This window comes from Oxyura jamaicensis, chromosome 12 (assembly GCF_011077185.1).
Source record: "Oxyura jamaicensis isolate SHBP4307 breed ruddy duck chromosome 12, BPBGC_Ojam_1.0, whole genome shotgun sequence".
In the NCBI taxonomy this organism is placed as follows: Eukaryota; Metazoa; Chordata; class Aves; order Anseriformes; family Anatidae; genus Oxyura; species Oxyura jamaicensis.
The window spans coordinates 7,456,192-7,482,601 of record NC_048904.1 but is presented as its reverse complement, the minus strand read 5'-3'; the positions used below and the strand labels follow the sequence as shown (position 1 = coordinate 7,482,601).

General features: G+C 40.0%; 2 protein-coding genes across 21 annotated transcripts in view; one reads left to right on the top strand and one right to left on the bottom strand.

Annotated features, from left to right (window-relative positions):
* The window catches only part of SPCS1 (signal peptidase complex subunit 1), a 20,822-nt gene extending 17,936 nt beyond the window's left edge, over window positions 1-2,886 (bottom strand). The window contains exons 1-2 of the mRNA XM_035337307.1: window positions 2,854-2,886; window positions 1,469-1,477 (exon numbers count right to left, since the gene is read on the bottom strand). The gene's annotated coding sequence lies outside the window, so the exon portion shown is untranslated. The remainder of the gene's footprint in view (window positions 1-1,468; window positions 1,478-2,853) is intronic.
* Window positions 18-26,410, top strand: part of PBRM1 (polybromo 1) — a 60,171-nt gene continuing 33,778 nt past the window's right edge. For 2 of the 20 annotated variants that reach the window (XM_035337274.1, XM_035337288.1), the window contains exons 1-14: window positions 1,956-2,003; window positions 3,048-3,203; window positions 4,034-4,131; window positions 4,525-4,672; window positions 6,186-6,323; window positions 7,051-7,167; window positions 7,720-7,788; window positions 8,528-8,626; window positions 9,252-9,337; window positions 12,018-12,116; window positions 13,469-13,560; window positions 18,766-18,982; window positions 24,725-24,866; window positions 25,594-25,691. In XM_035337274.1, coding sequence (XP_035193165.1) covers window positions 1,956-2,003; window positions 3,048-3,203; window positions 4,034-4,131; window positions 4,525-4,672; window positions 6,186-6,323; window positions 7,051-7,167; window positions 7,720-7,788; window positions 8,528-8,626; window positions 9,252-9,337; window positions 12,018-12,116; window positions 13,469-13,560; window positions 18,766-18,982; window positions 24,725-24,866; window positions 25,594-25,691 — 1,607 coding nt within the window. Of the gene's footprint in view, window positions 86-1,871; window positions 2,004-3,047; window positions 3,204-4,033; window positions 4,132-4,524; window positions 4,673-6,185; window positions 6,324-7,050; window positions 7,168-7,719; window positions 7,789-8,527; window positions 8,627-9,251; window positions 9,338-12,017; window positions 12,117-13,468; window positions 13,561-18,765; window positions 18,983-24,724; window positions 24,867-25,593; window positions 25,692-26,410 lie in introns of those variants that run through there. The other 18 variants (XM_035337291.1, XM_035337277.1, XM_035337276.1 and 15 more) reach the window with 18 other exon arrangements.

The following is a 26,410-nucleotide window of genomic DNA, read 5'->3' as shown; positions in this document are numbered from 1 at the left end:
GACGGGGCGGCGGCGGCGGCGGCGGAGGAGGGGGAGCGGGAGCGCGGCCGCGGCGGGCGGAGACCGGCGGGTGAGGAGCGAGCGGGCGGTGAGGCCAGGCCTCGCCGGGCGGGGCGGGGCGGCGGAGGGAAGCCGGGAGGCCGCCGCCTCCCTTTGTGTGGCCGCCGCACGGCCGGGCCCTGGGCACCGAGAGCCTGTCACGGAGTGGCCCGGCGGGCCTCGCTGTCCCGGCGTGTGCCGTTGTCGGTGACGCCTCGGGAGGGCCCTTTCGAGCCCTGGTCCCGGCCCAGCAGCTCGGGGCCCGGAACGGGTCGGTCCTTCCCGAGGGCCCCGCTCCCTGTCCCGGCCCCGGGGTCCGGCCGCGGCGAGCCCCGCCAGGGCAGAACGCGCTCCTCGGAAGGTAGGGAGCGAAACGTGGGCTCGTTTTGAAGGCGTTATCGCAAATGTGTGTGAGAACTGCTCGTTTAACGAGGTCAGCCCGGGTAATCCCCGCGGCAGCCGGGCTGGTACGGCTTTGGCTTCTCAGAGAGGCAGCCTCCCACCTGTTGTGCGTGTGTCGGTGTAAATATGTAGTAGTGCTATCCTCAGAATTCCTTACAGAGATCCCAGAGCCGTCTAGGTTGGAGAAGACCTTCGAGATCGCTAGGTCCAACCACCAGCCTGCCCTGCCGGGTCCTGTCACTGAGCCACGTCCCTGAGCGCCACCTGAATGCCCACGGGGCAGGACTCACAGCCGCCCAGGGCAGCCCCTTCCAGCCCTTGACCGCCCTCTCCATTAATAAATTCTTCCTCCCACTCAATCTAAGCATCCTCTGGTGCAATTTGAGACCCTTTCCCCGTGCCCTGCCGCTTGTTACCTGAGAAAAGAGACCGAGTCTATGTGGTGGGCCATTTTTGGGGTGGTGTGAGCAGGAGGACCCTGAGCCGCTGTGGCGCAGGAGGTAGCGGGTTGGTGGCAGTGGGCGTTCTTGGTGCGACCACGGAGGGACCTGGGAGCCAGCAGTTGTGTTGCAGAAAATTGAATTAGTGATTCCCGTGGTGTCTCCTGGCTTTCTTTCACCAGTTGGGACTTGTGTTTTCTGGTGTGGGCCGTTTGATGCTGCTCCTCTCAGATAAAAGTTAGAGGGCTGCTGTCCGGTTCTTGAATCTCCCGCTCGTGGAGTGCGGAGCTGCTCTGCGTGCGCGTGGTCTGAAAACATCTCGATTTCTGAATGAGGAACCAATTTCCCCTTGGGGCTGATTTTTGTGTAGTTGTATGAACTAGATGAAAGCAATCATTTTGCCATAAAGTGGTTCTGTATGTCATATGTGGAATTTATGGGAAAAATTCAGACTTGACTGCTTCTAACTTGAAATAGATATATCTTTAATGAAACTGCATGGCTAGTCACTTAATGTTTCTTGCGTGTGAGGACAAAAGTCTTCACTTTGAAGACTTGCACAGGTACATCACCACTAGAGAGGCTAATGTGTGTGTTTTGACCCTTAAACTTCTTGTATTGTTTTTATCACTGCACTGCTCCATGTTTGCAAGTGTTACTGCTTTCTAGTTTTTACTCTCAGGTCAGATATCATTTCTGCTTACTCCCTGCTCTTCCTGATGAATCATTCCCTTACAAGTGGCCATGATTCTAAATTATGTATTTGGAAACGTTAGAGAAATGTGTTTTTTTCTGCAAAAGTTACAGAAATGCCTAGCGTTCTGTCTACAAAATTACTTTGTAGAGTTTCTGCTAAGCTAAAAAAGAAATTACCTGCCGCTTCTTGCTTTTTCTCTGCATTTTGAATTACTCAATTTGTTCTCTGACTTTAATTATCTGTCTACTCTCAACGTTCTTCTCTCTCTCTCCTTCCTTGTTCTTGTCTTTCAGTTTTGACTGTACTAACACCATTGCTGATTTGATACTCTTAGCGTGTTACCTTCTCCCAGTATCTGTACTTGGCCATCAGACACTATGAGGAGGCTGGCTTTTCGAGGTGCTGGTTGTACTCTGGTAAATCTGGTAAATTATTGATTGTATGTGCACCATTCTCTCCATTCCTCTGCATTAGGCTTTTGCTTTTCCTTATCCTAACCGTTAATTATTCCTGCCTCATTTGTATTCATCTCATTTGTGTGCTCAAAATTAATTCTGTCTCTAACATAAATGCTGTAATGCAGTTGTGTTGTGCTGCCATACCTTGTAAGATCAGCTGAGTGCTTGCTAGAATAAAATCCCTTGATTTGGTTGGAAAACAGGAATAAGCTGGGACAGGTGAATCTGTCCTCAGCATCTCAGACAGCTACAAAAAAGATATTTTTATGATGCTGTCACTAGAAATTGGGAAGGAGACAACAGCTTGTTCTGTAAATGACCATCGTTGTTGGACAGTGGCTATTCATTTGCCACTGTTTGTGTTGGTAAATTAGAAAATGTGACCCAAAAAGAAGGGGGATTTTTCCACTTCTTGATGATTGAGCCACTTGTCCTGCACGTGAAGTGGGAGCGGTAGGTCATACGACAGTCCAGACCTTTTTTTCGCGTGAATCTAAGACAAGGTATTCAGTAGCAGTTTGTATGTTAGTTTGTCATCTGTTGTCTTCATTGTGGTCTTCTTATTTTGTTTTGTTTTTATGATTTAAGGTGGGATGAAGTGCTTTTCCACCCAAGCTGAGCACTTGTCTCTGTACAGCTTTTTCCTTTAAAACAGTAGTTCTCGTTCAGTAATTGTGCATGAGATGAGGAATTGAAATGTAAATGGTTCCAGAACGTATCCTCCTGTCCTCATATCCTCGTAAGAGCTGCTAAATACAGCTTCATCACTGTGAGCCCTGGGCTATCCGACTGCTGCTGTCAGTGACTTAAAACTGCAGGGCTGTTTTGGATCTCCCTTTACTCCTGCCGATTTTCAAGGAGGAGTCTGGTGTTTAGATATGGCTTAATTGAGTTGTGGTATATGAGAAACACGTATGACCCATCATAAGACATAGTTAGCTTAATAGCTAGCTCTCATTGGAGGGTTTGGGTGCAATGTCATGAGTTTAAGAACGTTTCTCTTCATTATAGAAGAAGTTGGATTCCATGGGTTCCAAGAGGCGAAGAGCAACCTCGCCGTCCAGCAGCGTCAGTGGAGGAGACTTTGATGATGGCCACCACTCCACAAACATACCAGGCCCCAGCAGAAAGAGGAGGAGGCTCTCCAATCTCCCAACTGTAGATCCTGTTAGTACCTTGTTTTGCACAAATTCTTTCTCCTGGGGATGCTGGATTCCCATCAGGGAAGTGCTGGATTGCAAAGTAGGCTGTGCTCTTCACAGCGTATGCTTAGCGGGGCGAGTGCAGCCAGAGCATTTCAAGCTTGCTGCACATGTGATGGTCACATTTAGCTGAATTCATTGTGCCCTGAAGCTTGCTGCCCTGGCTAAGCTTTGTTTAGGATCTATTCAGCTTTGGCTTGTTCTTAGCTGCCCATTTTCATTTTTTCCATTCCCATTTTCCTTTTGCTGCTTTTCTTTTTTTTTTAGCTGTTGATTTTAGTAGATGGAAAGAGACTGGAGACAGAGCTGAAGTAATAAGGTGCAGCAATTGAGAGCTGGGTCTGAATAGCAAGCGTAGAGAAAGAGAGGTAGGGAATGGCACAGGTAGAGATTGCTGAAACATACAATGTGTGTGTTCTGCATTTGAGGTAGCAATCTAATTTTAATTAATTGCAGGGCAGAAGAACCCCTGTCATAGTTCTGTCTCTCTAACTTGCAGAGAGTTGTGCTGAATTAATCTATGTTTTGGGTGCTTCACCTAGAACTGGCACTGAAAGAAATATCCCCATATTAAAAAAAAAAAACAAAACCAAACAAGAAAACTCCCTGAAAAGCTCCTGCAGTACCTGGCATGCTTGCCAGGTATTATAGTAATGCATGTGATACACTAAGTTCTTCTGCTTTAGAGCACGATATACGTGGGCAGCTTCACTTCACATTGTAAGCAGGCCTCAATTAGTTTCCTCTTTAAAGTCTTCCTCTTTCTAAAATTACCTTATTGTTCTTGCATTTTAGATTGCTGTATGCCATGAACTCTACAACACCATCAGAGATTACAAAGATGAACAGGGCAGGCTCCTTTGTGAGCTTTTCATTAGGGCACCAAAACGAAGGTAAGACCCTTGTTCTTGTTAAGCGTTGAACCTGAGATTTAACCAGGGAGCAAACAGATATTGAGGAATATGTCACCATTAATGGCTGAGAAGAAATTAAAGCTATGTTTGCCACAGTGTCACAACAGTGTTTGATCTGAGTATTTGAGTCCAGTTACTCATTGGGACATCCTGATGTTGGTGCATGGTTTTGGTCAAAAAAGGGTTCATTCTTTTTAATTGCATTTGTTTTAGGTATTTCTTGTGACGAATAAGTTTGCTAATAGAACACTGGATCTTTTAGCTGGATCTTTTAGTCTTTGTTTCATTTAGTCATAGATATGTATAAACTTCAGTGCTGTGGTTTTGATTTTACTGCTTAGAATATAATGCCTATTTTTGTCATTGCAACAGAAATCAACCAGATTATTATGAAGTGGTTTCTCAGCCCATTGATTTAATGAAAATCCAACAAAAGCTAAAGATGGAGGAGTATGATGATGTGAATGTTCTGACTGCTGATTTTCAGCTTCTCTTTAACAATGCAAAAGCTTACTATAAGGTAAGGAAAATATATATAAGGCTCGAATTCAGGGGTTATAAAAGTGATAGAGATATATTCAGCTTCTCATTTGGTTTTGCAAAAATCTTTGTTTTGCCTTTATTTTTGGTAGGAAAGCAACATGCACTTACTGTCCTTGTTTGCATATTTTTCCATTACATTGACTCTGTCTTTGTGAGATATCTTGCTATAGTGATTTTTCTGTGGGTTATTATACAATAGCATGGTTAGAGTCTTTATATTCTTTTCCAAAACAAAAAAGCAAAAACAGAGAAAAATACTGTTCTATAAAAGCCTTCACATTTTACAAGATATTCTGTGTGACCTTTTGAAATAGATTTTTTTTTTCCCAAAAGGAAGGGTTTATAAATAACAGTGAGCGTACAGAGAGGTTATTGAATCTGTCTCTTCCATTGGGCACTTACTAAAATGAAAAAAGACACATTGATTACTGCGGTCAGTGGTGACAGATGGTGAGTATATGTAATGTTGTGTTTCACCAAGGCTACAGCCTCCTTGTCAGTTCCTCCAAACTTGGTATGTATTTTAATTCAGATGTTGTTTATGGGTTGTATCACAGTTGCCGTAAGGAAGGGGAGAAAAACTGGAATAATCTCATTTAGTGGAAGCTGTGTTAATTACATAAAATAGTGAAATTGTATGTAGTGACTGAGATGATATACCAAATCTAAAACTTTGCTGCTAATGATGTCTTTAACATATCTGTGGCTTTGGTGGTGGTCCAAATGATAGCATTTATACATGTTGGTCCAAATGTTGGTGGTAGCATGTTGTCAAGTTCTTGGGCATTTCACAGTTAATACCAAATTATGGAACAGTGCAAATCATTGCAGTGCTTACAGAGGTATTTGCACATCCATTGGCATTCTTCTTTGGTAGAAATGAATTTTCAAGTGCCATATAATGGCAGCAATATTGGCTTAAGTCACATTTCATAGTATCATGTCCTAGAATGGCTTGGGTTGAAGGGGACCTTAAAGATCATCTAATTCCAACCCCCTGCCATAGGCAGGGACACCACCCACTAGATCAGGTTGCCCAGGGCCTTGTCAAACCTGGTCTTGAACACCTCCAAGGTTGGGGCATCCACAACATCTCTGGGCAGCTTGTGCTAGTGCCTCACCACCCTCTGAACATTTCTGCAAATACTGTTAGTTAGTATGTTTTAAATATCAGTACTGATGTGCTGCAACAAAACCTAGTGATCTCTCAAGATTCATATAATGTGCTTGTCTAAGCCTCTACTCGAATAGTTTTATTGCTTAGTTTTTGCAAAGGTTTAAATACTTTGGGGTGGTAGACCCTACATTTTCTAGTGCTTATTACCGTTCTTAATAACTCTGTTAAAGAACCACTCATGCAAGTATTTCTGAGGTTTTTCTATTATTTAATTCACTTAATACATTTTAACTAAGAATGTATAAATTTCCTTCAAATAGGAAAACTTTGAATTTAAAGAATGTTTATATTTGTTAATTTGCTTGTTTTGCAGCCTGATTCTCCTGAATATAAAGCTGCCTGCAAATTATGGGAGTTGTATTTGCGCACAAAAAATGAATTTGTTCAAAAAGGGGACGCTGATGAGGAGGATGAAGATGAGGAAGGACATGACCATCAAGGCACAGAACTAGTAAGTGAGGTCATGACAGCTGCAGCTGGAGGAAGTCATGGCTCTGTATGTCAGCTGATCCTGAGAAGGAGCTTGGCCTCTGTGTTTGGAAAGGCATTCAATCCCTTCATGGTTAAATTACGCTCCAAAAGATATTTTTTACACAAGTTTAGTAGTTACCTGTTAGTTACTTAACAGCATCGTGTGTATGTTACATTTCTGTCTAGCAAAAAAAAACAAACACTGATGCTTTCTGATATGGATAAAACATGGTTCTGGTTCAGGTGAAATTAATATGATGTGTGCTTGATATCATACCAACATTGAGGTTTGACGCAAGCAAGCTTTATGTCTAATGATACAGTTCTCCAGTGTGGGTCCCATTCAGTTAGTGCAGCTGTTCCTGGAGTGTTTTATAAGCCAGATATGACCATAGGAAGTTTGGGTTTGTCTGGTTTTTCTGTTGTTGGGATGCATGTTTTTGCTACTGTTGGCTATCGAGTCTGTCCTAACAGCATGTAATATATATCTGGTAGTCTGTAGTATAAACGCGAAATTAAAGTTTTCTTGTGTTTCACCTAAATGCATAAACAATATTGTTTTTCAAAGTTGCATACATTTTTTATAGTGTTTTTTTGTTTTTTTTTTTTTTTTTGTATTTGAAAAATAAATTCATATATTTCAGTGCAGATTGAAACACTACTTTGGCTGTTACTGAAACTGCTTGTGATTTAATTTCTCCTATTAGTCTTCTCCGGGTTACCTGAAGGAGATTCTTGAACAGCTTCTTGAAGCTGTAGCTGTGGCCACAAACCCATCAGGACGCCTCATAAGTGAACTGTTTCAGAAACTTCCTTCTAAAGTGGTGGGTATTTTAATAATAATGATTTCATTCTAAGTTTGAAACATGGAAATTTATATAAATGATCCTATGCACCATTATGCAAAGTCTGGGGATGCGGTTCTTCATTACTGTCTCGTTAGTGGCAGACTCCAGCTGTTTTTAGAGCTTCTTTGCTCTTGCCCACTCATTCCCAGCCCTGTCATTGCAGATGGGGGTTTGTCCTGTTCTGCCAGTTTACTTAACTGTTCTTTTTTGGTTGAGGTTTTTAATCTTTTTGAATCTAAATTCACTGTTCTCATCCAGTGTGTGGCATAACAGGTTTAACCAGCAGAACAAATAATTTGAAGACCATTACCATGTGTTTTGCTTGCAGTCAGAACTGTTTCATTTCATCAATAAACTGATGTAAAGTAATTGCAGATATCTACCTTAGATCTGACTCTCCAAATTGATGCCTGCTGCTACATTTATGAAGCTTATGCTGTTCTCACCTGCATTTAATTTTTGCTAATAGCTCATGGAATGGTTCACAACTGTTTGTAATAATATATATTTTTTTGTTTTGTTTTCCAGCAATATCCAGATTATTATGCAATAATAAAAGAGCCCATAGATCTCAAAACTATCGCACAAAGGATACAGGTACAGTAAGCTTATTAATATATCATAGAATGCTTCCTTTTAAGTCTGAACTAAAAGTGATAAACGCTGGAGTTAAAGTGGATAGGAAAAGCAGTGCATTTTTCCCTGCTACTGAAAAATAGAAATGCTCTACGGATTCAATGTTCTCTCCTGGCTTAATGCTGCAGAAATAGCTGTGCTGAAGGTCTAGCATTGTAAACCATAGCGTGCTGGCATTGAGCTTGAATATCCTGGGTTCCTTGATGTTTAATGGTCTAAAGTAATTCCTTGGCAAGTACTGTTAACGTAAAACATCAATGTATCAAAGCGTGGTCATGCATTGTCATCACCTCCTTCTGTTCTAGTGCTGTAAATAGATGTTTTGTACTGATGCATTTTTCATCTTGCTTTTCCAGCAATTTGAAATACTGTTCTGTAATTCTAGCATTTTGTGTAATAGTAAAGAATAACACAAAGGCTAATTGAACTAGAGAATAAAGGTGAAATAACATGTTGTCAGAACCCTTCAAAATTAAGATAATCTACTGTATTAAGTATTTTTTTTCCATCTTTTACTTAGTGTTCGTATGATCAAGAGGGACTTAGCACTTCAGTTTTTTCAAAGTACTTTCCTGTTTTTTATAAACATGTTCTCTTTATTCTGTAAATGTTCTCTTTATTATGAATTCCCTTTGCTTTTGACTTCATTCTCATGCTGTCTGAAGATTGTCAATAAGCAATGCTGCTTTTTCTTGTGTAGAATGGGACTTACAAAAGCATTCATGCAATGGCCAAGGATATAGATCTTCTTGCAAAGAATGCCAAAACCTACAATGAGCCTGGATCACAAGTGTTCAAGGTTAGTTTCAGCTGTTAATAGTTAAATTGAAGTTCAGATTTTCCTTACTGTTTTCTGTGCTCATTGTTCATTGAACATATTTTTAGTATAAGGCTCTGAAAACTGTTTCCATTTAAAAAACAAGCAAACAAACAAAAACATCTATTGCTGTTTTTTCCTTAGTTATATTCCCCTTGGTATAATTGGGATATAAGCAATATTTTTTTCTTGACATATATATGAGTTTTTTCCAATTAAATTTTATCTCAGGACATGAGTTACATGACTTCTTTGGAGAAGTGGAGTATCCCGTTACTTTTGTGATTGACGTTGAAATGGCTGAAAGTACAGGTTAAAATGTTAGCAGTAGTCAGCTATTATCTCTTCACGGATCTCAAGAACTGTTTGTGGTTTTCATCATAAGCTTAAAAAGCAGAATAATGCCTTCTTTGCATAGTTCATGAAGATCCTCTTTCCTTGATCTGTATTTTTATGACCAAATTACACCTACAATCTCAGGTAGTTAAATTGTTTTGTATCTAAATGTATAAAAAAAACCTAATTTTTGTTTTGATTTGAATTACTCTAGCTGAAAATAACGTTCTTTGTTTTCAACTTTAAACAAAAAAATTCTTTTAATTGACAGGATGCAAATGCAATTAAAAAAATATTTAATATGAAAAAAGCTGAAATTGAACACAGTGAGTTGGCCAAGTCAAGTCTCCGAATCAGGTACTGGAAATAGAGTTCTCTTTATAAACTCATGAAAACTTCTGTAGATATTCCCTTAATTTTGCTGTGGCAAATAAACGGGGAAATGATTGCTTGAAAACTCATTTTATTGTTATTTTAAAAGTTATAAACCACAGAATGGCTTTCAAATAGAAACTTTTTACGGAAATACTTCTGTGGTGAAATATTTCTGCGGTATTCTTGATTGTCAAAAAAAGAAGTGTAATTGTCTCTTTTAAGCAATGACCAACTTCCACCATATGTGTTTGTAAGTTAGTAACGGAAAAGGAACAGTGAGGAAACAGTTTCTTTGTTTTGTTTTGATGTACAAGAAATGATGAGTATTGCTGAACCTTGCTAGGGCTTGAAACACAAGAGCTTACAATTAGGTAGGGGCAGAAACACAGCAACAAGGCCACAGGCAATAGATACGTAGAACAAAGTCCATATTATATAGACTCTTATTTGAAAATCTGTTTCTGTCTATGAAAGAGGCACCAGACACTGAAGATCTGGACTTACAAATCAGAGGAGTAGAGTTTGGGTCTTGAACAGGCAGGTATAAAACACTGGTGATAGTTGTATTTATTTCACAGAAAGATTGTATTTGGGAAATGGTGCTTCCTGTGAAAATTCATGGTGTACAGAGAAGTGATACAGTCATTATAGATGTTTCTTATCTGAAATACAATTGGATTTATTCTTGTATAGATTTTTACTTCTGAGTACCAGTCAAAAGGAAGTTTAAATATTATTTTCCAGTATGAGCTGCATCGTATATCTAGGAAATAATCAATGCCTTGCAAGTCCTCCAAGGAGTTAGGAAATTCTTTCTAGGACAGGCTCTGTATGTATTTGAGCTCTTTAGTAGCACTCAATACTAAAAAATAAATCTTGTTGCGTGTCCTGTGAAGGTTTGTATGGTATAATTGAGAACTCTAGCACGCTCTTCTTTTACTGAAAGGCAGGTTTTATTCTGTTGCTTTTTTTGCGGTTGTTTTTGTTTTCTTTTTTCTCCAGGAAAATGTTTAGATAGTGTTAGTCCTCAGCAGTGCTTTTAATACTTTCATGTGTGAAAGAAATGAAAGTTACTTGCTTGATTGTTACTGTTTGGTGCTTTGAGATGCTCAACATATATAATGGTTTTCCTGGCTCATTCTCAGTGTTAGCGTGCTTCCCATGTTTAGGTGAATCATTGTCAGAGCCATTGCTGCCAAAAAGGACAATATAAAAACAGAAACTTTGTTAAGGAGTAGTTCTTGATGTATATTCTAACAATTTCTCTTAAAAGTATGTGTGGTGCCAGAAGATCTTGATTCTACAAACATGTAATGTACATAATGTATTTGATTGAATTCATAGAGGCCCAGAGGTTTTCTATATAGATGATGGCTCTTATTTTTCCTTACTGCATTGATGAAGCTCAGGATGTCCCAAGTTGTATATAATTTGGAGACCTAGCTGTTTTTCTTCAAAATAAAGCTATTTGCACAAAAAGGGAAGACAGATAAATCACACTGATATTTGTTAGTTGAATTCCTCTCTTACACTGCCAACCCATTTCTACTTCTTGGAGGTCTCTCCCAACCTAGATGATTCTGTGATACTTCTCAGCTCCTTTATTCTAGATGTTCTTACATTCTCAATTGATCTATGAGGCCTGAAGTAATCTGAATGTCAGAATAATTGACAGCTCCTTCTTTGTTTCTGTAACTTGACAAAAAATATTTGTAGTGCCTATAATAATAATAATAGGCTATAATAACACTGAATTGCTTTTGTGTGTGTGTGTGTGCAGTTTCTTTTTTTTTTTTTTTTGGATGGTGTTTTTGTTTGTTTTACACCAAAAAAATGGGCGAGAGGAAAGTGTAGTGAAAACCAAACCTTTCACCTGCTGTTCTGAAGCATTTCACTGGTTGCTCTTTTTATTGCACCATCATTCTTTTTGTGTGTGTTTTTTTGCTGAATCCGCATCACAGAATCATTTATAACTTGTTAATCGTCTCAACAGGGAGTCTCTCTTACTTATTGCTGATTTTGGTAAAACACTCCCATAAGTTCATTTAATTTACATTTTTTCTTCTGGGTTTATGTCAGTTTGTCTTTGTCTTTGGTGGATCAGGCTCCAACTCCTCATAATGCTACTAACCAAAGTCCTGCAGCTATGTTGCCTCAGTGTCACAAGTAACCCCGCTCTGCTAGCACAGAGTTCTTTGTATCCTTTGTCACACTAAATTGCTCTCTGTCGGTGCATTTAACTGTCCTCCCTTAAATAAAGTCACACAATAAAGTTGCTTGACAATATGCAAAGTAATATATTGGTAAAACACAATGGATCTTTATGATTAGCTTTATGTGGATGCCAAGGAACGTTTTGCTGGCTGCTTTCACTGCTATTGTAGGCTGAGCTGTGTGTATAGCTATTAATCCTCAATCTAAATGTTACCTCCTGCTGACTTTTTATAAAAACAAAATCAATTTTGAAATTCCGGGGCCTTAAATGTATCTTAGTGTTACTTTACTTTTAAAACATAAATTATTTTTTTAATCTGTTTCTGGACCTTTTGTCTGCACTGTCAAAGTAAGTCTGTAAACAGCTGTATTCTTGCTGCATCTTTTCTTGGGTCTAAGGTGGGCCTCTTTTGTTCCCCTTTCCTTGGCTTGTCTCTTCTACCTTAAGGACTCCATCAAATTTGACTGCTTCCAAGCTGACAGGTCCTTCCTCACAGGGTAAAGGCAGTGTTGGTGATGAGAGAAATTCTTCTAACAAATATTATCGGTAAGTAAATTGTGGACTTGGAGGAAAAGCTGGGACATCATCACATGAAAATACTGATTTATTTTATTTATTTATTTTTCAATTTCAGTTGGGAGTGCTCTTCAGTGATCAATAGATCAATACTTTTGGTTTCAAGTATATTTTAGTCATATTTATTTAGAGTGGTTTAAGAAGTTACTTTGCTGTAATTGCTCTTCTATGTTTGATTTTTAGATTTAATGTTTCTGAACACCTGTCATTAAATACTCCTTTGTACAATTATTTCATTAGAAATGTGAAGATCAATATACTAGGCTTCATTGCATAACAAAGCAGGTGAAAAATTGCATGTAAATAAATTGTAAATCTAGGAAAATAGTATTTGGAGGCTGAAAAGGAATAAGTAGGACTAAATAATTAAGAGATGGAAGATGGAAACCAATAAAGCCTGTAAACCTGAAGTATTGAATTTAGGATGCACTTATGGCAGACTTACTGGGTACACTTGCTTACTAGTGGCATTCTGGCTTGTTCTTTCATTCATCAGTTGAGAATTTTGGTACGTATCAGAAGCATTGTATCTACAGTGTAAGAGTTACTGTCTGGAAGCAGTACTACTCCTGACAAATTCTTTATGAAACCATGGCTGAACACTCAGCAGCAGCAAGACGGTCTCAGGTGTTGAACATTTGTACGGAGTTGGTGTCATTTTAAGCAGGACATCCATTTTTTTCCCAGACTTGACTGCTCCTGCAGGGCAAGACTGAGCCCACTTCTGGTGTGAAATGCTGTATCCCAGGTTTGGGAGAAAGAGAATGATGCTGAAGAAGTCATTGTGTGACCATAGTCACTTAAAAAGGAGAGAAGATCCTTCACGTGCATGCACTTTGTATGCTGAAAAAGTTCAAGTAGTGCTGGGTGAGAGAGAGAATTAGGTGTATACAGCTTAAAGTGTGCTAAATTTCTTTATGTAGACAAATCCCTATAAAATGGGGTTAAATAACAGTATTATTAATTGGGAGTATTAATTATACTTGTTACCCTTCCCAATTAATAATTCAAATACTTAAGCATTCAAAGTAGCACAGGATATATACAGCTTGAGCTCTAGCTTTCTGATTGCATGTCCAATTTTTCAGTTTGAAAGACCAGCCCAAAGAAGGAGGCAGACTCATGAGTCATTAACAGTTTCCTTTGCTAATCTCTCCTTTTTTTTTTTTTTGGCATAGTCACATCTGTTTTCCTGATAATGTAGGTAACCATCATGAGTTTCATTGGTTTACTTACACACTCAGGATGGTGGTTTGATAATGAGAACCTTTTGTTATTTTTTATTTCTGAAGTCTTTTTTCTTTCTTTTCTTTTTTTTGTAGCAACAAAAGATCAGCCCAGGGGGATCGTTTATCAGCAATTACTATGGCATTGCAGTATGGATCAGAAAGTGATGAGGATGCAGCTTTGGCTGGTAGGAACTGAAATGCTGTTTATCTGTCTATTTTCTTCAATTAAAATGTTTGGAATAAGTAAAACTGTACAGGTCCTGATCTCTTCAAATATCTTTATCGCAAAAATATTTTGTAGTGTTTCAAAACTCAGTTTACAATTCTTTGAAATCCAGTCCCCGTTTCCCCTTAAGTATGAATTTATAAACATGCAGCTGCTAAGATGGGGTAGGCCAAACTGGCTTGTGTGTCTTGAATTTAGCGTGTATATTTCCGAGTATACTTGGGTGTTCCTTGCCATAAGAGATTTACAGTGCTGTGGTTGTTTGAGAGAAGTCTCACACTTGCTCATTCTGGCTTATATTCTCTTGCTGTCTTATGCCATTGGGTCTGTCTGTACCTGTCCCTCAGGCAGATCAGCACTTCCTCCCAGCTTGGTGTCATCTGCAAACTTACTGAAGGTACGCTCTATCCCCTCATCTAGGTCATCAGTAAAGATATTAAACAAGATAGGCCCCAGTACTGACCCCTGGGGGGGACCACTTGTGACAGGACGCCAGCTGGACTTAACTCCATTAACCACAACCCGCTGGGCACGGCCCTCCAGCCAGTTCTTTACCCAGAGAAGGGTGTACCTGTCCAGGCCATGGGCAGCCAGTTTCCCCAGAAGAATACTGTGGGAGACCGTGTCAAAGGCTTTGCTGAAGTCTAGGTAGACTACATTAACAACCCTTCCCTCATCTACCAGTCTGGTCACACGGTCTTCTATGAGAAGAGATGAGGTTGGACAAGCACAACCTGCCTTTCATGAACCCATGCTGTCTGGGCCTGATCCCCTGGATGCCATGCATGTGCCGTGTGATCTCACCCAAGATGATTTGCTCCATAACTTTCCCTGGAACCGAGGTCAGGCTGACAGGCCTGTAGTACCCTGAATCCTCCTTGTGGCCTGTCTTGTAGATAGGAGTCACATCAGCAAGCCTCCAATGCTCTGGGACCTCTCCAGATAACCAGGAATGCTGGTCACCTCTGCCAGCTCCCTCAGCACCGTAGGGTGGAGCCCGTCTGGTCCCATGGACTTGTGACATTCCAGATGGAGGAACAGGTCTCTTCCTGAATCACAAGGGACTTCCAGGTCGGTGTACCCTGAGGATAACTGATCCGACTATTAAAGACAGATGTAAAGAAGGCGTTGAGAACCTCAGCCTTTTCCTTATCCTCAGTGATCACATTCCCTGCTGCATCAAGTAAAGGATGGAAATTGTCCTTGGTTCTTCTCTTGCTGTTAATATATTTGTAAAAGGACTTCTTGTTCTCTTTTACTGCAGTGGCCAATCTGAGTTCAAGCAGGACTTCTGCCCTTCTAACTTCCTCCCTGCATATCTTAGCAACTTCTTTGTAGTCACCCCAAGTAGCCTGTCCCTTCTTCCAGAAGTTCAAGATAGCAGTTTTGCTCATTACCTTTCTGATATCACCAAGGACAGAGAACTCTACTTTGCCCAAGACAGTCCCCGACCATCACATCTCAGCCCAGTCCTTCTCTGTTAGTGAAGAGCAGGTCTAGTGGGGCACCTCCCCTGGAAGGCTCTTGTACCAGCTGTGTCAGGGAGCTATCTTCCACACACTCTAGAAACCTCCTGGACTGATTCCTCTGTGCAGAACTTCCTTGCTTTCATCTCAGAGCAGCTTTCTGAAATGTTTTTGTAGATACAATATCTATTTTATGTTTTGTTTATGTTATTTCTGTTATGATGGGAAATGAAGCATCTCTTCAATATACATTTTGGGCCATTTATTTCATACCCAGTAATAAAATTGTATTCGCTACCATTTTCCATTGGATACAACATATGTTGAGTGGTGGGTTGTTTTTTTGGTTTGGTGGTTTGTTTTTTGTTTGTTTGTTTGTTTTTTCAAACACTTTAGATCTTGCTGCAAGCAAAAGCATTTTTATTCCTGGTTAGCCTAGACTTCAGTTTTGGCTCCCTTTCTTGGCAGATGGGGAAGCAGTTGCTTTTCTGAGTGTGATTGTTATCTGCTGTTCTTGAAGACTTTAATTCTGTAAAAACACGTAGCTTTTTGTGTCTTTGTGATTTTAAATTCTTGAAGTGATTTAACCACTTTCAGGTGCCACCTTTACCATGGACATTAATGTCATTTTCACGGGGTCTTTTTCTATGTGTCTGAGCTTTTTGCTTTGATACTGTTGAAGCACTCCTATCTTTATTGCATTCATTGAAGAAGGAATTTTATTTGGCAGACCTCTGTCACACTTAAGATTTTCTATCCCTCCAGCAGGCTACTTGGACATCCCTATGTTTTCAGTCTCTGGATTAAAAAGTTTTTAATTTAAACAAAACAGTCTTTTTACTAGTTGTTCCAGTATCATGTCTCTTTTCTTTCCTCCAACACTCATTAAAGCAAATGAGGTTGAGGCAGCATGAATGAACATAGAGAGAACTTTCTCCATCTTGAAATCATCAAGTCATTCATCACAGAGTTAAATCTGTGAGCCTCTTCAATTGTAGCAGTTGCCTAAGCAGTTAACAATGGGTTTCCAACATGGAGTTTATCCACACAGTTTCAGAGGCTGTCATGATGTAAAGGAGATTGTAGAAGATTTCCAGCTCAAAGGTACTCAGTATGAGCAGCTTCTGCAGCTACCTGAAGTATAATATGTGAAGACAGGCATAAAAGGTCATTATAAATTACTTGTTTATAAGTATTTCATTTTACAAGTCTGGGTGCTGCTCTTGGTTGTACTAGAATCTAGCTTCGGTTACATTTTGAGCATTCATTGTTGTCTAGATGCTTTGGGACCTTGGGAGACATTGATTAGAGCAAATTACTTGCTGAGTAAAGACTAAGTTTCTTCCACATACATTCATATGCTTTCCTAACTCTGTTCCTTCCCTGCTGCAGCATTGAGTAAGAGTACATGTATAGTTTACTGCATATTTCTGCTGTACCTGCTATCTGTAGTTGTGGTAACAGCTGCGTGAAAAGGCAATAACTGACTGTTCCTCTGTGCTGCCAGCAGGTTCCTATGGGACCTGGTGCTACTGAATGCTGAAGAATCTGCGGTCTTGCATTATGTGGCTGGTTGTACAGCCAAATGTGGATTTTTGTCTTCTGATCCAAATTGTAACTTCTGCAGTTCTCAAAATAACGTGTTTCCTGATGGTAGAACATTAGCATTTTCTGAGTATGTAAGAATATATAGTGGTTGACACACATCTTTTAAAGAACATACACGTTATAATGAAAATGTTTGTAGTTGTATTCTGGTGTTACGTAAACACTTTCCTTTTAGTGCTTGTTTTATTTACTTAGATTTCATTCTGGGGAATGTCTTGTGTTCTACTTCTTACACAAAGGAAGTACATCTCTTGTGTAGGGTATTGAACTGCCTTTTTGCTGTCTGCCACGACACAGAATATTAGCATGCTTGTTTCTTGTCTTTCTCTTACATAAAAACAAGTTCTCCTTTTCCCGTTCTGTTCCTTTTTGATGGAGCAGTCAGAACTGAACTGCTTGAGTAAACAACAGCAAAGACAGTATTTTGTTGCATAATCTATTTTGGAAATTTATTTTACTTGGTAGCTGTCTCTTAGCCATCAGGATTTATCTCCGCGTTCAGACCGGTATGTTAGGTGTGGGGAAGAAGACAGCGTGCTGCCTTCAGTCTTTTGTTTCTACCTGAGTGATTCTGCCCAGCTCCTGCTTTTCAGGCTGCCATAGTAGCTGCTATGCCATTATGCGATGCTGGTTGGCGTACATGCGCCTGATAATTTTAAGCATCTCCTCTGAATTAGTAATGAACGTCTCTGTAGTGTTTGCACGTCTGCTGAGGTCTGCTTGCCTTTTAGCTTGCATCTAACTTGTCTGGTACACTCCTGTAGATCTGCAGTGTCAGACTGCAGAGCAAAAATGATAGTACTATGTTGATATGAATGTCCTCTGGCTTTGTCATCGTTTGAATACATCTTTACTGAAATTGGGTAGAAAATTTGAAACATTGCCAGCCTCTATTGAGCAATAATGAAAATGCCAGCTGGAAACTTGGCTTGAGTGTTAGAGAACTGTCTTTTGTCTAACTGAATTATTTAGCATGTCACCTGCCAAGCTTTCCTCTAAATCGGGATTCGTAAGAGAAAACAAGGATGAATAAATAGCTGTGTATACAAAAACATGTAGATTTTATTATTAGGCCTGTCTGCAAGGTACAAATGGTGCCAGCTGTGTTACAGTGCAGTAGAAGGGTTGGCCATTTATTGCTTCCCATCCTATATTTCCACTGCCAGCGTCTTCTCATTCCATCTGTGTTTCTGTTGCTCAGAAATGTTTCTCCTAATTTCATCTGCAGTAAATGTTACTTCATCATAGTAGCTTGTTTGTTCATCCTAATCCTGAAGCATAATACATGCTTCAGACAGACAATAGGAAAAGTCTATGAACATTTTATAATAAAGTATTTATTGATTTTATGCTAGCTATATAATAATTCTAAAATGTTTATTTCTCTTTCACTTTCTGCATATTAAAGGTGATCTGTAGTGTCAGACTTGCCTGTTAAAGTTCCATTTTTTTCACTTGAGCCAGGATTATTATGCAATTACTATATTATGGGATTATTATTTAAAGGATTACAGAAGTTCTGAAGTACTCTTTTTTGATATATATTCAAAAATTCATTTTTATTTCAGCCATTTTCCCTAACAGACTAAAGACCTTTGAAAATTCTAGACATGGTTTTTCAGTTCATATTCTTGTAGTATACTCCAGTCAGACAGAGTCACGGTGGTTCAGTGTACAAATGCATTTGGTAGAAATATTTGTAGTAATGGTTTGACTGGTAAATAAGGGCGTAGCTGTTTTTATAGGTAGTGTGGTTGAATAGTCCTGTTAACTATGAATACTTCCGCACGCTTCTATATGTAGGGTGTATTACCAGTGACTGAACTGAAGGCTCATCTGATAAGAGAACTTGCTATTTAGATAGTGTGTTGTTTGTTTTTGTTTTTCCCATCAGCTTGGGGCTGTGAGGTGTAGCCATTTGTGAAGTCCTTTTCTGGGTTGTGAATCTGACTACTGGAGAGCGGCTGAACACCCTCAACTGAGGGTCTGCATTTTGTTCCGGTTTAGTTCCCTATTTGAAAAGTCATTAAAAAAATCCACTCTCACTTGTTCTGCTGAGAGTTTCTCATTTTTGCTTTCTCTTTGTGCAGCTGCTGCTCGTTATGAAGAAGGAGAATCTGAAGCTGAGAGCATTACTTCCTTCATGGACACTTCTAATCCTCTTTATCAGCTTTATGATACAGTTAGAAGTTGCCGAAATAATCAGGGCCAGCTCATATCTGAACCCTTTTTCCAGTTGCCCTCTAAGAAAAAGTATCCTGATTATTACCAGCAAATTAAAACACCTATTTCATTGCAGCAGATCAGGTAAGAAAACAGAACGCAAACTACCTCTGGTGCGATACTATTCAAAGGCTCCTTTCATTTCCAGCATCCTTAATTGCGGTCAAGTTGCTGACTTCTCATGTAGTGATACCATTTTTTCCTCTGTGCTTTGTTGCTGCTTGTTCTGTGTCAGTCTGCATCAGTCTTCTAATCATCTTCTATCAATGGCTGCCATCCATGGGTTTATTTTCCACAGTGTTTCATTAGGAATGTGCCCAGGTAGTTGTCATATCAATAATTCTGAAGGCTAGGTGCACAGCAGATGTGGAAGCTTCTGCAGAACACTCCGTTATGCCCTTCCCTTTACCCTGATGGCATGGTTACTTCTTACTGCCATGTTTCTTAAATGTCTGCTCATAGACAGGGACAGAGAAGTTAATTGTCCTAGCAAAAAACTGAAGGTGTTGGAGCATACAGCCTGGCATTCCAGTCTCATACCATTTTCTGCATTGGCATCGGGATACTTGGGCTATATACTGTCAGAGTGGACTGTGAAAAGGGGGCCAAGTATTCCATTTTCCCTCTTTCCCCTACTTCTGTCTTCTGTCGCTATAAATTTTGCAGCTAATCCTGTATTTCAGGAGTCTGTGTTTGTTAAATGCAGGAAAATCCTTACTCAATGATTTATGATAACTACAGGAAGAGTTTCACAGGTGTGTGTGTATTTTGTTTCCTTGTTTTAATGAGAGGCAGATTATAACCATCCCAACCTCTTGAGCGTTTTGAGCACTAAGAGCCTCAGTGACTTGAGCTGAGTGCTGATCCCAGGCTGCTTCTGGATGCAGGAGGTAATCCTGTTGATGGCTTGAGTTTCCTGCTAGTTTCCTCCTGCCATGCTCTTTACAGAAGTACAGAATAGTTGGGGTTGGAAGGGAGACCATCCACTCCAGCCACCTCATCAAGCTGGGTCACCCAGAGCAGCTTGCCCTGCCTGTTGGCTTTGGAGCATTTTCACTGATGGAGACTCCTCAACCAACCTGGGTGACCAGTGCTAGTGTTTGACCACCTTCACAGTTGTTTTGTTGCTGTGGTTTGCTGTGGTTTTATTTGTTTATTTTTTGTTATTTGTTTTTTAAAAGTTTTTTTTTTTTCTTGTGTTCAGACAGAATTTCCTATTTCCTGTGTTTCAGTTTGTGCTTTTTGTCCAGTCAGTGGACATTGCTGAGACGAGTTTGGCTCCTTCTTCTTCATTCCAGATAAACATCGGGTGTTTATCCACACTGATAAGACACCCCCCAAACTGACTCAAGGACAACAAACCACAGAGCTGCAGAACAAGGATATCCCCTTTAAAAACGATGCTATGAAGGCTGTGATTTTTAAGGGGTGGTAGAAGTGCGTGGTATGGAGGATATTTTGCAAACGTAGCATGGCTAAAATTCTCTAATTCAACAGCTGGAGGAATAGTCAGGAAGCAACGCAGGAACACAGAACGTGCTGTGAGGTGGAACACAAGTGCTGGATCCTGGCATGCTTACAAGAACTGTGATACTCATTAAATTTTATAGTGTTAGCAACTATGATCCTGAAGGCAAGTGAATCAGCCTTTTCTCCACCAGGGAATTCCCTGGCAGCTGTCCTCTCCTGACCTGCATGTGAGAGGTGTGTGTGTGTGTGCAGGGGCACTGCAAGCATTGCCTTTATTGGCATGCCCCAGTATCTTCTGCTCTAGGAAGCTGGGGGCCACAGCTGGGGTTTAAAAAAAAAAAAGTGTGGATCTAGCATAAAGCACACTTGGTTTTGTGTGACATCCACTTCTTGAGCATGACATCCACTTTACGTTTCACTGCACTGGAGTGGATTGAGATTCTCTTTAAACTGAAATTAGTATTGGCTTTTGTTACCTCAAGATTAATTACTTGAGTTGAATTTGTACTAAAAATGGTCATCCAGGGAATAGAACTTGAAAGAGAAGAGACTACTATCTGGGTTAGTCTGAATGTTTATATAAATAACAGCTTACACCCATTACAAGTTAAGATCTTAACCTAAGCATTACTTTTTTTTTTTTTTCCCCAAATATTTTATTATTACATTGACTTTTGGAAAAATAATATGTCATTGTTAAAGTCTGCTTAATTTATGAATGTGCCAACTGGGAAAATATTAGTTTTGACTTCGCTTTGCAAAATAAACTGATGTTTATACAATTCTGTTACAAGATTGACAAGTATTAGAGAGCCTCCAAAGGAGGACCACAAAGATGGTGAAGGGACTGGAGGGCAAAATGTGTGAGTAGCGGCTGAGGTCCCTGGGTATGCTCAGCCCAGAGCAGAGCAGGCTGAGGGGAGGCCTCATGGCGGCCTGCAGCTCCCTCACGAGGGGAGCAGAGGGGCAGGTGCTGAGCTTTGCTCTCTGGGGACAGCGACAGGACCCGAGGGAACGGCATGGAGCTGGGACAGGGGAGGGTCAGGCTGGGGGTTAGGGAAAGGTTCTGCACCCAGAGGTGGTCAGGCCCTGGGACAGGCCCCCCAGGGCAGTGGGCACGGCACCAAGCTGCCAGAATTCAAGGAGTGTTTAGACAGCGCTCTCAGCCATCGGGTCTGGTTTTTGGTGGTCCTGTGTGGAGCCAGGAGCTGGACTCAATGACCTAGTGGCTCCCTTCCAATGCAGGATATTCTATGATTCTCTGATAACACTCTAAATTGAGAAGAGGCATGATACTTGAGTTCTGCTGAGTTTGAGTATAATTAATTTCTCTGAATAGCCTTAATTAATCACCCCAATGTTCACTGACAGCAAGTGCGTTGAAGACAGTCATAAGGTAGGAGGTACTTGCAGGCTGTAGCAGGATTACTTTTGCACCTCTGGATTTTTCATTCTTCATATGTGTGGTTGGAAGTTGTCTGTCTTTCAAAACCATGTGGGCTAAGTCTTGATTTTACTTTTGTGGTCAGGCCTTTGATGAATTCAACTGTGAATGTAGGCTGTTCACTTAAAATCAGATGGTCTGCACCTTGTGTATCTAGTTGTGGATAAGCACACAGTATTTGGTAAGGTAATTTGGATGACAACTCAGCCTTTTATAAGACAGCGTTTCCTCTTCCTCTTGTCTTCTGACTCTGGGTTAAGATTTAATGGAGTGAGAATTAAGCTTTTCTTCACTTGTGAGCTACTGTCAGGGTCTTCACTTCTCCATCAGCTTAAAAATTCTGCTTCTGTAGAGTCATGAGGAGGAAGAGAATTAATTTTAATAGTATGGTGTAAGACTAATGGCAACTTCATACGTTTCTCTGCGTTGTGGTGCTTGAGGATTAGGCTGCAGTACCGCAACATGCATATGTCACTGCCTAAATGCACACATGAAGCTAGTGTAAGATACTGAGGCATGCGGAATAAGTGTTACATTTTAGATGCTCCATGTGACAGTGGTGTTCTGGAGTCTGCATAAGCAATCCCAGATTTAGTAGTGTCAAGTGGATTGGGATCTGCTGATAGGAAGAATCACCAATTTCTTCTACCATGTCATGAAAACACACAGGACCAATTTAGAATACCCTTTTCATAAAAATAAAGTTGTTGTAGGCAGGATCTATCCCGTAGGAGACATTACTGCTTTGTTCTGCCCGCAGCTTGCTATGAATGTGTTTCACTTCAAAGGATGTGGCAAACTTCTCCTTTCCTCAGTTTGATAAAACTGGCACCTAAACATACTGAATTTGGTTGAGTATGCCCAGGTTATGTTACTAATAAGTAAATCAGATTTACCATGTCATGCCGATAGTGTTCCTTCATAGATTCAGAACTTGGATGCAATAAAGATACAGAGCTGTATATTGGCTTTACTATTTCATGAGGATTGTAGTTCCTTAATCAGTGTAGTCCTAGATCTTTGGTGATTTTTGTTTCTTCTTTTTTTTTTTTTAATGCTGACATTAATGCAGTTTTAAGTTGCACACAGAACAACTCCAGATAAAGAGGAGTAGTACAAAGTGATTGTGAGGAGGTGCAATTTGATTTGGAAAAACAGTACTTCAATTGAGATGCAGCCTTCTAGGTGTCTCTCTCAGAAAGCTGAACTTACACGCCATGCGACAGTGATCAAAATGCAAACTTGCAATTCTGTGATTCTAATTTCTTAAATTAATGGGGAGAGTAGTAGTTTTTTCCTTACAGTTCTTGTTCTTTCTGCCATCTAATCTCTTAAAACTTGTTTTAGTTCTCTGGTAAAAGGCAAACATGCCAGAATTGCACATGAATATATTTACAAACTGCATGCTGCAAATATTTAAGCAAAATTTGAGCAAAGAGTTGAAAGGTAGGAGCATTGCGTGCAGACTTGCATGCTTTCAGAGGGATGAACTGCAAAGCAGATCTTGAGGACTTTATCATAGCTCAGATTATGATTGCTGAAGCATGATTCTTTCTCCTCTAATAGTTGTCTTTAACAGTAAAAAGCATTGAGGCATTTTAAACATTTGTCTTCAGTATTTAATATTCAAATCTAAGGCAGTTGTGGTAGGTTTCATGTCATTAGATCCCTAATTAGAGCCTAAGTCTGCAAATTTATCAGTATGAGAGGTCACTTTTGTCTGAGAAAGATCACCTGGAAATAAATGACATGGGTGCAATCTATATCCAAAGGCAGAGAGAATCTGTTGGTCAGTATTTCTCTCCACTGCTTCTTGTGAATAGATTTCTGCACAGGACTTGCTTTTTTTTTTTATTTTCTTTTTTTTAAAATATTCTTCATTTTGTAAGTAGTAGAGATAACTAGGAAACTTTTCTAAGATGCAGAATTGCCTGCATTTAGTCATTATTTTGTTTTCTGTTAATCCTTTGAAAGTTTGAATCTATTTTATGAATATCTGTAATAGCATCTGTAAACAAGGAAATTGCTGGTTGTTTACGCACTTATTTATCCTGTGTGCCTTGACAGACTAGGATGTTAAATCATTCAGTTTTGAAAAACTGAAAACAGCCAAAGTTTTTAATAAATTTGGTTTTATTGATCAGGATTTCTGGTGCAGGTTTTCTTTTAAGCCTCTCTATTCCATGTTTTCTCAAGTTCTTAATGATGCTTTATCTTTTGCAATACCAACACGAGCTTGTGTGCTGAAGTCCTGTAATGGCTTGTCAATATTTTTTTGGACTCCAAGAACTCATTCGTACATTTCACTCCATAGATTTTGCTTTCTGTACCAGCCACTATTCAGATTAGCTGGAAAAAATGTAGCGTGGCCTCTAATATTTGTTACCAGATGATGGCAAGAGCATGGATTGGGCTCTGTATTTACATCCTGAGTATTTAGGAAAATATACACCACAAGCTAGTGGTCTTGTGGGAAAAAGAGTCCTGAATGTAATGTGTAGCAACAAATAATTTTCTCCACATCTTACATCTAGGATATTTGTCCAATTTCTTTTTCTCATAGACATTGAGGGAACTCAAGTTTTCTAGGTCTGAGAGAAATGACAATTACTACAGACTTGTGCAGCTGGCATCCAGGAAACATGCAGTTAGTTGGATGTTTCCTGCAAGAAAATTCTATAGATCTGGAAATACACCTGCACTTCTCAGTAGTTTTTATAACAGTAAAAAAATGTAATATTGCTGCAGCAACACCTTGCAACTGTAACATCAATAGAATATAATGTATTCCCCTACCTAACTAGAGGTCTCTGGATATTGGATTTCTCATAAAAATGAAGGTGTTAAAGAACACCTTTGTTTTTTGGTGCATAGCTCATGTGGTGTAACTGATTTGTTTGTTTATTTTGCAGAATGAAACTGAAGAACCATGAATATGAAACCTTAGATCAGCTGGAGGCTGATCTGAACTTAATGTTTGAAAATGCCAAGCGCTACAATGTCCCCAATTCTGCCATCTATAAGAGAGTACTGAAAATGCAGCAAGTTATGCAGGTATCTGGAATAGAACAATCAAAAGATGTAACTTCTTATGTGAATTTATTTCCCTAATGAATAATTTTCCAAAACAATTTTGAACTAGACTTATATTTGCAGTAGTATCTTCTTGGTTGTGATTAGCTTGCTGATAGTATCTTGCGTGTTCTATCATGTCATGCAATGGTTAAAAAGTAGTCTGAAAGTTGCTTCCAGAAGTAGTTGATATCAGATGCTTAAGAGGTGAAGTATGTGAATGAAGAGCATCACTGGGTGATTTTTCTCCAGTACACCTGCTGCCTTGTGTGCTTTCTCTTGGTCACTCTAATTCCTTACCACAACTATTTTAAGTTGGGAGAAAATTGAAAAAATGTTGAGTTTTTTTTGTTTGTTTTTTTGTTAAGGGTTTACAATTAAATCCAGTTACGGGTTTACAGTTAAATACAGGTAGTTGCTAGTTAAATACTGTTGCTAAGACAGTTCAAATTTCATGAAGTGTTGAATTCAGGTTGTTCGTTCAACGTTTTTTCTAGCAGCTGGAAAGGATTATACCACTATTTTATATCAGCAAACTTGCACTGAATAAATCACTGGAAGTATTTTGATGGTGCATCTGCATGTGTCCTTACACATGTAAAACCCATAGCTGCATCTTTTTTTGTGTATCTGATCTGTTCTGGAGTTTAATGTTGTTCTGAAAATGTCCAGCAGTGAGTTTGGCTTCAGGGATTTGTCATTTCTTCAGGCAAAGAAGAAGGAGCTTGCTAGGAGAGATGACATTGAGGACGGGGACAGTATGATTTCTTCTGCTACATCTGATGCTGGAAGTTCAAAAAGGAAAAGGTATGCACTTCTGTAGTTTTCTGCAGACCTTTACGAAAACCTGGATGAAGACCTGGACATGAGCCAGCAGTGTGTGCTTGCAGCCCAGAAAGCCAACTATGTCCTGGGCTGCATGAAAAGAGGAGTGACCAGCAGGGTGAGGGAAGTGATTGTGCCCCTCTGCTCTGCCCTTGTGAGGCCCCACTTGGGCTGCTGCGTCCAGGTCTGGAGCCCCCAGCACAAGAAGGATGTGGGGCTGTTAGAGCAGAACCAGAGGAGGGCCACAAAGATGATCAGAGGGCTGGAGCATCTCTCCTATGAAGAAAGGCTGAGAGAGCTGGGGATGTTCAGTCTGGAGAAGAGAAGGCTCTGTGGAAACCTCATTGCAGACTTTCTGTACTTAAAGGGTGCTTATAAAAAAGATGGGGAGCAACTTTTTGATCGGGGAGATAATAACAAGACAAAGGGGAATGGTTTTAAACTAAAAAAGGGGAGATTTAGATTAGATGCTAGGAGGAAATTCTTCCCTCAGGGGGTGGTAAGGCACTGGCACACCTGATGCCCCATCCCTGGAGCTGTTCAAGGCCAGATTGGATGAGACCCTGGGCAGCCTGATCAGGCCTGCGTCAGGGGGTTTGGAACTGGGGGGTCCTTAAGGTCCATTCCAACCCAACCCACTCTATGATTATGTGATAAGTTATAACCTCCTTCAAGACCAGGTTAGGTGAGTCCCTGAGCAA